This window comes from Halteromyces radiatus (assembly GCF_025201355.1).
Source record: "Halteromyces radiatus strain CBS 162.75 chromosome Unknown BX664scaffold_2, whole genome shotgun sequence".
Lineage (NCBI taxonomy): Eukaryota > Fungi > Mucoromycota > Mucoromycetes > Mucorales > Cunninghamellaceae > Halteromyces > Halteromyces radiatus.
In genome coordinates this window covers 2176451-2190669 of record NW_026251688.1, presented here as the reverse complement: position 1 = coordinate 2190669, position 14219 = coordinate 2176451, and the positions used below count along the sequence as shown (strand labels likewise).

At 32.7% G+C, this 14219-nt stretch overlaps 4 protein-coding genes across 4 annotated transcripts; 3 read left to right on the top strand and 1 right to left on the bottom strand.

The window, feature by feature from the left end:
• Positions 1 to 412: 412 nt before the first annotated feature.
• Positions 413 to 7438, bottom strand: BX664DRAFT_292205 (regulator of Vps4 activity in the MVB pathway-domain-containing protein; the record flags this gene model as incomplete). The annotated part of the gene is made up of 24 exons (XM_051541978.1): positions 7151 to 7438; positions 6928 to 7012; positions 6759 to 6842; positions 6501 to 6680; positions 6389 to 6442; positions 6166 to 6323; positions 5404 to 5606; positions 5069 to 5290; positions 4490 to 4953; positions 4349 to 4419; positions 4130 to 4282; positions 3909 to 4049; positions 3695 to 3843; positions 3471 to 3597; positions 3200 to 3393; positions 3014 to 3124; positions 2510 to 2640; positions 2335 to 2393; positions 2205 to 2258; positions 1969 to 2119; positions 1682 to 1890; positions 1301 to 1610; positions 652 to 1210; positions 413 to 594 (listed from the first exon to the last, which is right to left on the bottom strand). The coding sequence occupies exons 1-24, from the start codon at positions 7405 to 7407 to the stop codon at positions 413 to 415; spliced, it is 4308 nt and encodes a 1435-aa protein (XP_051403203.1). The 5' UTR covers positions 7408 to 7438.
• A 705-nt stretch (positions 7439 to 8143) lies between these two features.
• On the top strand, positions 8144 to 9038 carry BX664DRAFT_257837 (Isoprenylcysteine carboxyl methyltransferase family-domain-containing protein; the record flags this gene model as incomplete). Its single annotated transcript, XM_051540526.1, has 4 exons — positions 8144 to 8351; positions 8449 to 8568; positions 8626 to 8755; positions 8819 to 9038. 4 exons carry the CDS (start codon positions 8144 to 8146, stop codon positions 9036 to 9038), a joined length of 678 nt encoding a protein of 225 aa, XP_051403202.1.
• Positions 9039 to 9388: 350 nt separating this feature from the next.
• Positions 9389 to 11115, top strand: BX664DRAFT_383328 (uncharacterized protein). The gene has a single exon (XM_051549109.1). It carries the CDS (start codon positions 9467 to 9469, stop codon positions 11036 to 11038), a length of 1572 nt encoding a protein of 523 aa, XP_051403201.1. The 5' UTR covers positions 9389 to 9466; the 3' UTR covers positions 11039 to 11115.
• A 407-nt stretch (positions 11116 to 11522) lies between these two features.
• On the top strand, positions 11523 to 14018 carry BX664DRAFT_325285 (uncharacterized protein). The gene is made up of 6 exons (XM_051543994.1): positions 11523 to 11829; positions 12337 to 12487; positions 12596 to 13318; positions 13377 to 13538; positions 13630 to 13794; positions 13867 to 14018. Exons 1-6 carry the CDS (start codon positions 11602 to 11604, stop codon positions 13881 to 13883), a joined length of 1446 nt encoding a protein of 481 aa, XP_051403200.1. The 5' UTR covers positions 11523 to 11601; the 3' UTR covers positions 13884 to 14018.
• Positions 14019 to 14219: the final 201 nt, after the last annotated feature.

Sequence of the window (14219 nt, the reverse complement as noted above, 5' to 3'; positions counted from 1 at the left end):
GCTCAAGCATAGAAAGAAATGGAATAAAGCTAGATGATTCCCCATAATCGTCCTCAACGTTTTATAATTAATGGGATGACACGCAGTTTTGAATCATTCTTGATAGCCAAGCTTCCAAAACGATCAAATTATTGATTTATCTATGATCATTATAAGAAGAGACTATAGTAAAGAATAAGAAAGTTTCTATTGATATCATCCATTTCCGTAATAAAAAAAAAAAGATCACCGCAAATATTATTCTAATCATACCACAGAAAAAAAAATAAATAACGCGCTTCGCATGGAAAAAAAAAAACCAGTAATTATATTTTATTATATATATATATAAAGAGAATGATATTGATGTGATAAAAACAAATGTGTATAATAAGAGAAAAAAAAATAAAATAATGATCAATAAAGGAGAAGACTAAATCTGAGCAAAACCAAATCGAGAAGTCTTGCGCATAGGTGATTCAAACAAGTTGCCAGAGGTACGTAAGATTTGGTGTGCAAATGGATTAAATGAACCACGATAAGTAGGTGTTGGTACAGCATTGAGTAAAAAGTCCAAAGTATTGATAGGTGTACTTGAGTTATCCAATGATAAAGCTTGTAATCGATCATTCAATAAAGTAGATGTTGATTGAGGAGTTAAAGGTTGTCGACCATCATCATCATCATCTTCTTCTTCTTCATTGTCGGCAACATTATCCACATCCTTCTTCTGATATAAAGCTGTCACGCCCAATGGTGTTTCATCTTCATCTTCCTGTGGTGGTATCCATCCAACTTGATCCATAGCATCTCCTAAAACAAAATTCACTAGAGCGTCATTCAAAATCTTCATAGATGATAAAGATGAAGCATCCAGATTAGCGTTGGCTCCAATCATTGTAGGTGTTGTAGGATGTGATGATGTCGTTGATGATGTTTTGGATTTTCCTGGTAATACTGTTGATGAGGATGATGATGTTGTAGAATCCCTGTTCTTTTGTAATTCTTTACGTTTCTTCTTTTCGATCTTCCTCTTCATTGCTGATGGAGATTGTGGATGTTGAGGTTGTTGTTTTTGAGCAGCTGCTGCGGCGACTGCTAATGGTGGACCAAAGTTATCCGGAGTAAGAGTACGTTCAGGTTGACTTGATTTTAAAACAGGTGTAGATGGATCGCTATTATTTCCAAGTTTAGCCCAAGATGCTGTTGCTGGTAATGCTGATCGTTCATCCTCTCCATTTTGATCTGAAGGTGATACTAATTTGTCATTTTGAAGATGTTGCTGACGAGCAGGTGATCCTTTATAAGAGATACTAGCAACTGATTCTAAAGTGGTAGGTTTTCGATTCGTTGTTGATGTTGCACCGACAGGAGGGAAATCATGACTTGAAATGGAAGGTGATGAATGGTAATTTCCAGAGGATGAATTGTTGCCATTGGGTAACATAGAAGGTCGATGTTCATCATCAGTTGAAATTTGATCCCGCATCCGATGTTTTCCAGTAGCTAATTCTTCTTTAGAGATGGTGTCTGCTTCTTCACCTGGTTCATGAAGATAAAGACATGATGGATTTGGACAAGTCATATTTCGAAGGTAATAGGTACAATATTTTGTGGTGCCATAAGATGCCCTATAAAAGAAAAATTTGTTTGTCAGATTCTTATTCATTTCAATTTAAAAAAAAAAAAAAAATTAATATACCTAAGGATTCTTCCAGCAATAGTATGTCCATCCACAGTTTGAATAGCCTTGTCTGCATCCTCTTTACGTTGATAAGTAACATAGATTGCCGCACTTGGTTGCATAGATGTTGTTCCTCCAACATGAGACGTTGGTGCTACATTTCGTTTGTTGATCACTACCTTGGCGATTTTCCCAAATTGTCCAAAATAATCATTCGATCGTATAATCTATAATAATAATTATATAGTAATAAAAATAGATGAATAAAAACCTTTTTTTTTTTTTTTGAGAATAAGTCAACTTACTTCTTCAGTGGCATATTTAGGATGAAGTCCAATAACATATACTAAATTCTTTTGAACCACACGCATATTAGCTAGATGTCGACGATTCACAGCTTCCATATCTTTTTGTTGTCGTTCTTTTTCTTTCTTTTCCCTTTTGATACGAGTGATTCTATCATTGACAAGAAACAAAAAAAAAAAAAAAAAAAAAAAAGATGTAAATAAAATAAATACTATTTTTGATTCTGATCACATACTCATCAGCACTGATCGGCTCGAATTCCACCATTTGATCAGAATATTCTCGACGACTATAAAGAAATAAAATAAATCAAATAGAAGATTAGTATCCAATTTTAGTCCATTTATTCTTTTGTATCAGTTTACCAAGCAGGACATCGTCCATTCAAATTTTCTTTAATGTGATGCCAACAAAACCGACAAATCTAAGGAAAACGAGAAGAAACAGTATTTAATAATCATGATTCTTTCGAGTGATATGAAGAGAATAGATATGAAGATTCCAATTCAAAGAAACAATCTTTTTTTTTTTTCTATTTACCTGATATCCACAAGTACAAGGCCTAAAGCTCCGGTCGGCAATATCAAGTTCTTCCATACAAAGGGGGCAATCAATATCTTCATCGTCAGAATCATACATGTTATTAATAAAGAAGTAACAAGGGGGGTTAACTAGAAAGTAAAATGATGAAAAAGTTCAAGGTAGAAAAAAAAAAAAAAAAAGGATATAAACAAAAAAAGAAAGAAGAAGTTGTTTGTTTTTTTTTTTTTTTTTTCTATTCAACACTAAAACTTTTCAAATACCGCTCCTTACATTTTTTTGTAAGTAACTGAGACGAATGACAGATGAATGTATTTTTATTATGTACAAAATGTAATAAAAGGGGAAAAAAGTTCTAAATAAACAATGATCACTAATCACTGATAAATACCTTTTTCTTCTTCTTTTTTTTGATTTGATTGTCACTAGGTTCATCTGCTGTCAAGCTTTCACCCCATAAAAAATCATCGAATCCATTGTTGTTACTATCCATTGCTGTAAGACTATCACTTGAAGATATTGAGTGTAAAGAGGTTCTTCGAGATAAATTACCCATTGGTGTTTCGTATCCATCTTCAGTTCGACATGTTTGATCAAAACCCAAGCAATATGCATCTATTAAAAAAAATCAGATAAGTTTTATCATTTTTCTTTTTTATATGTATTTGAATTATATTTCTTTTCACTTACAATCACTTCCTAAATCAATTCCATGTGAATCTTCAGTTTCTCCTGATCCACCAGTCGTCAATTGTAATGTAGGTGTATATGATGAATAAGGTGGAGATCTTACTGGTGGAGATGGTCCAATATGTATAGGTGGTCTAGGGCATGAATCCAATTTCCATGAATAGTTGAAATTAATTTGTGCAAGTGTATCCGCTCTAATCATAAAAAAAAAAAATTCAAGTCATTCATATAACTATATAATATTTGTTTTCTTTCTTTTTTTTTTCTTTACCTTAATCTAGGAAGAAAAGCACGAAACCGAGGATGATCACTGATAATTCGATATAGTGCCCCAGTAGGATGAGCATCCGTCGTAAGCCGAAGATAATTGAGCATAAGTAAAATATATCCCCTTGTGTCTAAAAAGTGAATATAAAATTTTGCGTCCAAGTTATTATCTCCATTTATTTTTCCCTTTTCTTTTCTTTTCTTTTTTTTTTTTTTTTGTGATCTTACCTGATTGTTGATCTTTATCTTCGTAGACATCAATCATCCTTGTCACTAGCTTTTGTCGACGAATCAATACTAACGTCAAAGGTTCATATTGCAATCCCAAAATCAAACAAAATATCCTGTAGAATAGAGTATGATATATAGAACTTGAACTATTCGGAAAGATAGAAAGATAAATGATGAGTAAGAACAACTAGTATCAACCATTATCATTTACCGTTTTTCAAAGAAAGAGTTCACTACAATCTTCCAAAAAGCGGTTGGTATAGCATCAATCAATTCATGTTTGTCTCGTATATTCGGTAACGTCAAATAGATAACTTCGATAAGTGCCATGTCAGATACATTCAGTGGTAACCTACAAAAAAAAAAAATATAAAATGATAAGTTGATATGTTATTCTTTTGTGTGAGACCAGAAAAAAAAAAGGATATTTACTGCTTGGATGACACGGAGCGACGATCGTTTGATATGACCGAGCATAGCTCTGGTATGTAGTCGGACAACATTTCTTGACAATGGACAGATATTGAGTATAAAGGACCATGAATAGGTTGTGATATTGCTGAGGCCCGTGTTGTCAACATTCCACTATATATATTCATCCAATAATTTTATTAAATTAATAAAAGAAATCCTTGTTTTTTTTTTAATTACCTTTTAACCAAAAGTCGTAACAGTTGGATAATAAGATCTCGACTTTTGTTCGGCTTTTGATTCACCACCAACTAAAATATATATAAAAAAAAAGAATTAATTAACTATACTATATCCTTTTTGTTCATTCTCTTTTCATGCCTTGACCAAAGATGCCACAAGTTCCTTTCCACCTTGATCTGGTTGATCCAGCGTTTGGAGTAACAAATTACCATTGTCGACCTGCGACGTTTCTTCAACGATCCGGATCAGTAATTGACTAGCAGCATCTGAGAAAGCAGTATTTTGATCTTTGATTTGAATTGCCTTGATAAGCCATTGAAGTAATCCGAGTTCACATAATCTTGCATGAGACTTTTCTCGCTTTTCCTTCGTTTCCGCATTAATATCTCGTACAAAAATCAACGCCAAAGCCGCATCCATTACTGCACTTTCAGATATATAGGGTAACATATAATCAAAGAATAAAGAAGCTTTGTCATCTTGTAAAAAAATAAAGTCCAACATATCTGAAGGATGGCGTCGTACAAAATGTTGAAAGATTTTGGCGAAATGATTGAAGTTGCCGTGTGATGTTGGTGAGAATATATCAAAAAGTCTAGTAACTATTGCAAAAAAAAAAAAAAAAAAAAAAAAAAAAAAAAGAGAGAGAGAGAGAGAAAAGTAGATCAATATTGTAAATTTCTATAATAATTTCTTTTTTTTTTCTTGATCACTTACTAATGACCTTGAATTTCGCATCCTGAATCCAAAAATGATTTGCAGAAGCGCCACATAAAATTTCCATTGCATGGTAAGATCTTTTGATGGCATCTAGGTCTTTTTGATCCCGTTCATGTTGAGCATGCTTCACCAATATTTCCAAAGACAGATTCTGTAAAGTGATATCATTGCTATCACTATATGTACGACTGATATGCGCCATGAATATATCCATCATACCTATTAAAAGTAACCAAATATTGGGAAGAAGAAAATCAGTTTAAGGATACCACTTGGATTCCCATAAAACGAAAAAAAAATAACCTGATTTTTTTTGGGGGGATCCTCTTTACCTTCTAGTAAAAGCACGCTAACCAGTTTCGCATCTAGACGAGGAGTAGATCGTTCTAATAGTTTCCGTACAAGTGCTTCCGAAGTTGCTTTAAAATCCTTTTCTACCGTTGCTGAAGTTGACGATTGGTTGTTAATTTGTCGTGGTATCACCTGTGGTTCTGTGGTAGCAGTTGCAGTTGAGGGTGAGGATAGATCCAAGTCACTTGAATTTCTTTCTTGGTTTTCTTGTTGACATTTATCCTTTTCATCTTTTAGATCGGTATTTGGTGCAATAGTAGAAGTAGTAGTAGTAGTAGCGGTAGTATCAGTAGTAGCAGTGTCAGTAGTAGTAATAGTAGTAGTAGTAGGAGTAGTAGCAGTGTCGGTAGTAGTAATAGTAGTAGTAGGAGTGGCAATAACAGTAGTAGTGATGGTAGTATTGCTGGTAGTAAGATGATTGTCGATGGAGTCTACTTGGATGGTGGAGGAATCATCGGAATCGGTGTTGTGAATATGGTTATTCAGTGTATCAGTGTCATGAATCTCGGAAGAAGAATCGTTTGAAAGCCACCTCATGTTGGAGGCAAGCGTGAACAAAAGATAAAATAAAAATAAAAAAAAATAAAAGGCAAAAAAGATAAAAAGATAAAAAAACAAAAAAAAAAATTGAGTTTATTGACCCTCGGACTTTCAATGGTTTTCAACAAAAAAAAAAAGAATATCATCATCGTCTTTTCAAGGCTTCTAATCGTTTGGCTAAAGCATCAAAATCATCATCTGACTTGTTTGAAGGGGAGCTAATATTAGTAGTGTTTGAAGTAGGTGGTTTTGATTGTGATTTTAATGGTGGGAAAGTGGATGGGATATCAGGTAGATCAAAACTAGGTGAGGGTGGAGTATCAATAGTGGGTGGAATCGTAGGTTGAGAAGGTGGAATATCCTATAGAAGATAAACAAATTGAAAGATGAATAAAATTGAAAAATATTATAAATATATGAACTTACTGTAATAGTATAATTTGCTTCCAATAGAGGTTCCAATACACGTTTCTTCAGAGGCTATAAAGAAAATATATTTGTCAATATAAAATACACGTAAATAAATAGATGATTTTACCTCTGCTTGTCCACCTTGATCATCATCATCATCATCATAATCAGAACCACCAGTATTAGATTTTTCATCATGAGTGAGGATATCAGATTCCCAAGACACATCATATGTTTTTGCTATTTCTTCAAGGTAACGTTCAACCAAAAAAGGATCGGGTGCACTGACTTGTAATTTAGTTAGTACCTATTGCCTCAAATAAGAGGAAATCAGTAAGGTTTGACTAACCAATCATTCATTTTGCTTCATCTACTAGTGTTTTACCCTTGGATTAACTACATCATCCGTATTTTCAATAGCGGCCAAAAGGAATTCTTTGCCAAACTTGGCACCAAGTTGATCTCTTACCTAAAGGAACATAATAAAGTAATAAAAAAAAAAAGATAAATGATCCATTCATGATTGTTCTTCCTTTTGAAATATATATACTTACAGAAGATAGTTCTTTGACTTCTCCTGCTCGTGCTGCTGCCCAAATGATTGTGTTTACTGCTTCAGCGATACCGGGATCACAATCTCTGTATATATGAAACAATTATCGTTATTAATAATAATAATAATAATAATAATAATAATAAAAAGGCACAAGTAATAATTTGTTCAGTTTTCTATATCAATATATATATAATGTACATATTTAATAAAAAGTGACTTACTTATATTGTTCCAATAAACCAAACCGAGCTAAAAGAAGATCACAATAAAGTTCCAGTATTTCCATTGCTTCCATGAGTAAGTCTTCTCGAATAATATGTTCTACTCTAATACGTGCACTTTCTATCTTGTTTTTCTCCAAAAGTGTAGCTATTTCCCGTCGTTGATGTTGATTCAAAGAGTTCTTTTTCGCCTGTAACATTTTAAGTCTATTGATGGATAATTTGAGCTGCACTTTTAGTCGAGTTGGATTGAACATGTTTGTATAATCTTTTGTCGTGGAAAGTGAGAAAAAAAAAAAAAGACAAAGAAAAAAGAAAGAAAAAAAAAAAGAGAGCAAAAAAGACATACCGTTGGTCATCTGTACTTCTGTTCAATCTCAGCACCGAAAATGGAAGTCTAAGTCCTTTTTATTATTATTATTATTATCATTATCATTATTATTATTATTATTTAGATGAACTAAAACCAGTTTACCCATGAAAGAATAGAGATTGGAAATGGTTATCGTGCTAAACGTATCAATAAAATGAGATGAGAACATATACTTATCGTTCGCATTTGACAAAAAAAAAATTGAGGAAAATAATAAATATCAAAATTATCCTTAATAAAATATACAATAGGAGAAGAATATAATGATAATGATGATGATAATGATGATGATGATGATGATGATGATGATGATATTGTCGAAAAGTCGAAATAATCTATAATAGTAGACTTGACAATAGTATCAAAAATAAGCACGCCGTAACAGCGGTAGCTGAAATTCAGTGACGACCAAAAAAAAAAAAAAAAAAAAAATTAAGGGAGATCTCTTTCTCCATTTTATTTTATTAATTCTTTTAGACAAGATGGTTCCATCATTAGATGAAGACGATGGCACTGGCATACGACTATTACGTACTAGAAACAGGAACGATATTGATGAATTGACTGAATATCATGAATTCCAAGAACAGCGACGAAGAAGGAAACAAACCCTTGGACGAATGTTAGATGGAGAGAATACACCACAAAACATTGCACTCTATGGATTCCTTCTAGGTATTATTTGTGGTGGTGGTTTAATCTATGCTTTATTAGTGGATAGCTTTTGGCCTCCTCAAATTGGTTATTTCTTATGTGCTTTAGCTATTTTTCATTTTCTGGAATATTTGGCTACTGCACTATTTAATCCAGATAAACTCTCTCTAGATTGTAAGTTAGATTTAAAAAAAAAAAATGAATATTTTAAAATGGAAATCGATTGATGATTCATATTTTTTTTTCTTTTTCTTTTCTTTCTTCTATATAGCCTTCTTGATCAATCATAGTCCTCATTACCATGCAGCTCATGCCGTATCCTTTTTGGAATTTGTCATCGAATATTATTTTTTCCCTACTTGGAAAACATTTGGTATTCTCAATTATGTTGGTAAGAAAGTATTTCTGATATAATCAAGACTTCAATTTTAACTTCTTTTTTTTTTAGGTCTTTTTTTGGTGATTATTGGACAAACGGCTCGTACGACAGCAATGTTTTCAGCAAGACACAATTTCTCTCATAGGATTGTAGATTACAAGGCACCTGATCATCAACTCGTTCAGCATGGTATCTATAGGTATTAAGTTTATCATGATGTAATTTTCATTGATAGTAATCATTATTTGTTATAATACTTTAGAATGATGCGACATCCTTCCTACTTTGGATTCTACTGGTGGGCTATTGGTGTACAATGTCTTTTATTGAATCCTATATGTTTTGCATTATTCATTTTTTGGCTTCATCGATTTTTCTCTGAACGTATTGCCTATGAAGAATATACTCTACTACGATTTTTTGGTGACGAATGGAAATCATACAAGAATAGAACTCCTACTGGTTTACCTTTTATATCATAATTTTACCTATTTTCAATTTTCTTTATCATCCTCCTTCCTTCATTAGTTTTATATTCTCCGCTGCATAATACCCCTTTTTTGAATAAAGAAGTATGTCTGTCATGGTAAAACCACAAGTTTACTTAAAGTTTTGATTATCACTTGAGTGATACAGATCATGTGCTTAAAGTAAAATACTATACACATATTATATATATATATATATATATATATATGCAAGTTTTTGCATGCCCAGGTCGGACTTCTTTCCTCTAAACCAATATTCTATTTGTTTTCTTTCTTACTTTCTCGTTATTTTTTTTTTCTTTTTCTTTTTTGTTTCCTTCTTTTCTTTTCTTTTCTTTTTTTTTTTTTTTTTTTTTGTTTTACCTCATTTATCTTATGCCCTCATTATTTTTCTTTATAGATTGACAGCACTAAAGAAAAAGATGTCAAAGAACTCTGAACAGTCTTTACTCTTACAATTACCTAGTGAAATTTTGGAACATATTATTTGCATTGCTTCCAAAATCCCAAGAAAGGAACAATATCAATTCTCAAGTTGGCAATATCCTGAACACTCATATTCTCATCTCAAGGTACTGGCTCTTACTTGTCGACAATTATATATATTGTGTACTCCTTACCTTTGGCGTGATAAAGAATTTATACTCCCAGCAGAAAGTGACAAACCAAACGATTTTTCTAGGGTACATATGGCAACTGATATTCTCGCTGAACAAGCTTCACTTTTCCATCAACTATATCACCTTGGAAGCTATGTACGTTCTTTATGCCGGGACTTGACCAACAGTCCTCATTATGACTTGCCGAATTCTTTACTCATGGCTCATCTTGTCTGCAATCTTCGTGCTCTCAGAATTGATTTCCATCCCAAACCTCGCACAGAACACTATGGATTACGTTATTTTGTTCAGCTCTGTCCTTCTTTGATTGAACTTTATTTGGAAAATTGTAGAGATACCTTTGATGACTTTTTTTCTTTGATCCAATATCAACGTCAATTACGCTCACTTACGTTACTGAATTGTACAATCAAGGCTGATACTTTGATACAACTGGCCAATCTCTGTCGTGGTTCTTTACAATCTCTGCTATTACAACAAGTATGGATTGAACCATGTGGAATCAGTGATCAACCTCTATCTATCATTTCTAACAACAATACCATGACTGGAATCAACAATCTCACAACATCATATCTTCATAGCAATCAATCCACATTTATAGCTTCTTCTTTGTATACCCATCTATTGACTTCACAATCATCCTTGACTCGGCTTGCTCTGTCAGATTCGGTGACTTTGGAAATCTTAGAAGCACTTGCTCTTGGTTCACCACATTTGGAACGTCTAGCTATTGCTATTCATGAACAACATCCCTCTCGTGTAGCATCTTGTTTGTTCACTCTATCAAAATTTAAATATCTCACCCTACTCTCTTTGGCTTTTCGACATGTCAACAATTCTTTTCAACAACGATTATCTTGTTGTGTGCCTGCATATCATTGGACTCTTTTTCTACATCAACTTTGTCGATTACAATTTCTTCATATCTCTGCCTCTCAAATTCTGGTACATGACAATTTTATCACCGAACTCTTACAACAATCATCATCAACCTTTTCAACACTTCAACATATTATGCTTCATCATGTAGCATTAGTACCAACACCTTCTACAACTACAATGACAACAACAACAACATCATCATCGTCATCATCATTGATGATCAAACAGCAAGAACAAGAAAATAAGAATAAGAAGAATGGACAGTCTTTGAAACAAGAGGATTTGCAAGACACAGTGCGTGCTTATGAACAAGATTTGGCGTTGGCTCAAAACACTATTGATTCATGGCAACAATCATCACATCTCTGGAAACAAGTGGATGGATATATTTTATCATTGGATGAAGCGGAACGGAAAGGATTCAGTTGTTTTGATAGCGCAGATCAAGTATGCTTTGTTAAGGGATTTACCGATTGGATCAAAACATAGATAATTAGATAATCATGGAATATATCATATTAGTAGTATATAGTACTCATTTTATATATATATATATATATATATATTTGTATAGTCTCATTGTTACCCTTCTTCTCTTATTATTATTCATCTTTTGTTTCAAAATAAACTGACACAGTTTAGATCTTCTCTTTGAATTTGTATTGACTTAAATGATATGATTGTCTATTATTATTACTTTAACCTTAGAAAAAAAAAAAAAAAAAAAAAAAACAAGCACGTCCTATTTTATCATTAGAGGTTTATTGATAGCATTAATATGATCATATCAATTTCTGACAACTTTTTTTCAAGAAAGGAAATCTGGGTTTGAATGGTCTTTTTTTTTCCTCAAAGTCACGCTTTCAGGTAAAAACGATTGATATCTTCCCTTTTGCAAAAATTTTATATCTTTTTCTTTTTTTTACTCTCTCTCTTTTTCTTTATTTTCTTCTCATCTTCATTTGTTGTCTAGCTATTCTTTTTTTTATATATATATCAACAGTTAAAAGAAGTCGACTTTTTTTTTTATTATTGTTATTATTACACTCAACATGACGGATAAAGGAACACCACAAACAATACGCGCTTGGTTAGAGGAAGAATTTAGTACACCAGGATGGCATTCCGCAGTTGTTGCTCAAGAATTATCCGACGACATTTTGGATATTGTATCTATGCAATTCACCAATTACGATAAAGCAACCAAGATAGGCATTCTCTTCTCATTACTTTATATACGAAAAGGCGAACTTCCTTCTATGATTGACAATTGTAACAAGGTAAGCAACTTTTTATATCGATTTGGAATATATATGATCGTTTTGTTTATGATGCGATTATATATATGATATTCAGTATGACAGCAAAAATAGAGAAAAAAAAAAAAAAAAAAAAGAGGACTTTCAAGAGGGGGATGGATACTGAAATTGGATGGATTTTGTGTTCTGGTATAGCTTTGTTATATTGATGTGATCAAAGACTTGTTTATGACTTTCTCTCTCTCAATAAAAGACTTTACAAGCGTTTGTTCATATTCTGTTTATTATTTAATGGAACTTTGTTGATTCATGAAAATGATAAACAATACTTCAATGTTATCGTGGTCTCTCTCTTTTTTTTTTTTTTTTTTTTTTTTTTTTGGTGGATGGTTCTTGTACTCCCAAGAACTCTTTTTTTTTTTTTTGATTGCTGTCATATGATTTGTATTGGTTATGGGCGGTATTCAATTATATTTGATTTCTGATCTCTTTTTTCTTTTCTTTTTTTTTTTTTAAAAAAAAAAATAGATAATAAACACTGCTTGTCAAGATCAAAGTGATTGGGTACGACTTTTGGGAAATATATTACAAGGCTTTGCTACTACTAAACAACTCAATCTCAAATGCACAGAATGGTCAAATCAAGTACAGCCACTTTTACATCATATTGTTTCTACTGGTAAGTAAAAGGAAGAGAAAAAAAAAAAAGAATAAAAAAAAATAAAAGTGTATAAAATATTTGACTCTATTCTTTTTTCTTTCTTTCTTTTTTTTTTTTTTTTTTTAGTTCAAGATAAAGGCTTTGGTTTTCATCCTAAGGAACTTATGCTTATGCAATCAGAAGCTCAACCTAAAGTTCCATTTACAAATCCCAACTACGAATCCAATGAACCTACCATCGCCAGACACTTCCAACTTAGCACAGCCAAGGACGACACTATCTCGGACGCAGTACGCCAAAATCGATTTAAAGCCCTTATTCAAGCAGAAGACGATCTTATTATGGCAGAAGCTTCACCATTGTCATCTCCTACTTCATTCAACACATCATATCGATTTCCCAATACTAACAATAATTCAATGGCAGTTCCTGGTGGTCAAACCCGACCTCCTCCATCTACAGCTTTATATGCACGAGGTTCTATGGACGCAAGAGCTGGTCTCCGCCCTCCTCCACCACGACCTCGACCTGCTACAGCTTCATCATCAAGTCTATTTATTCAACGTCCAATGGTACGCAAACCTTCTCTTGGTACTGATACAAACCGACCTAGCTTTTTACGTCCTTCTGGTCCTGCTCGTTTCAATCGTCCTTTACCTCCAGGTATGGCAACAAATCCAACCACATCTTTGACTTCTATGAATGCTTCATCTCGTCCATCTATTCATCGACAAGATAATGCCATTCCCAAAGGTTTTATTAAGCAATCCCGTGTACAAATGTTGGATTTTAATGATGCATCCATGTTACAAGAAAGTAATACCCGCGCTATTGATACTGCTATGCAAGGTAAAAAAAAAAATCTTAATATATTATTTGAAAACTAACTTTTATTATTCTTTTATAGATCTTCAAAATGAAAAAGAAGCGAGAAAACATCAATTGGCTGAAGAAAAACGGCAGGCAGCGGAAAAACGAAAATTGGAGGCACAAAGGGAAAAGGAAGAAAAGGAAGCAGCCAAGAAAAGAAAACAATCAAAAACAAATCCATCTACAACTGTCGTCACTGGTAAGACATTGATGAATGATGGAAAAAAGAAAAAGCAACCATCTAATTCTTTATTCGTTTTTTTTTTTTTTTTTATGCACGAAATATGTAGAAGGATCAAACCAAGATACAACCAAGTCTACATCATCATCATCACCTACAATAATGACCGGAACGGAAGCAACATCAGGGATAGTCGCCACAGATTCATCGTTATCACCATCTTCATCGAACTTACCAGTACAACAACCAATATCTCCAAGTTCTCCTACTAAACGTAAGTGATGCAATAATCTGAGAATAATAACAACTTATTTTTTTTTCTCTTTGTTTGTATTTCTTATAAAAGCTTCACCGTCGAATTAGAACAAGACCATTTAGTTTAGTCCATATATTATTCTCTAGGATATTTTAATCTATTCATTGAATAAAACTTACATATTCTCTATTTTTATTATTCGTTACTTGTGAAAAGAGTATTAATAGTAATGATAATAATAATAAATAAAAAGAATATTTCTATAATTTCCCAACAAATCATTATGCGTGTGTCACTTTTTTTTTTCCGTTTACATCGATCTCTATGATCTACTTCATTTTTATGCATAATCCCTTTTCTGCATCCTCAAACTTACCAAAAAAAAGAAAAAAATGGCTGTGTTTGAACATGGTTGAGTGAAAATGTTCAAACCAAAAATTTCA

What these genes read in the sequence shown, in the direction of transcription:
- BX664DRAFT_383328 (XM_051549109.1), top strand. Translation starts at nt 9,467, where the DNA reads ATGTCAAAGAACTCTGAACAGTCTTTACTCTTACAATTACCTAGTGAA.
- BX664DRAFT_325285 (XM_051543994.1), top strand. Translation starts at nt 11,602, where the DNA reads ATGACGGATAAAGGAACACCACAAACAATACGCGCTTGGTTAGAGGAA. An exon ending in TGATTGACAATTGTAACAAG is followed by an intron (nt 11,830 to 12,336) that starts GTAAGCAACTTT and finishes AAAAAAAAATAG; the next exon opens with ATAATAAACACTGCTTGTCA. An exon ending in ATCTACAACTGTCGTCACTG is followed by an intron (nt 13,539 to 13,629) that starts GTAAGACATTGA and finishes CGAAATATGTAG; the next exon opens with AAGGATCAAACCAAGATACA.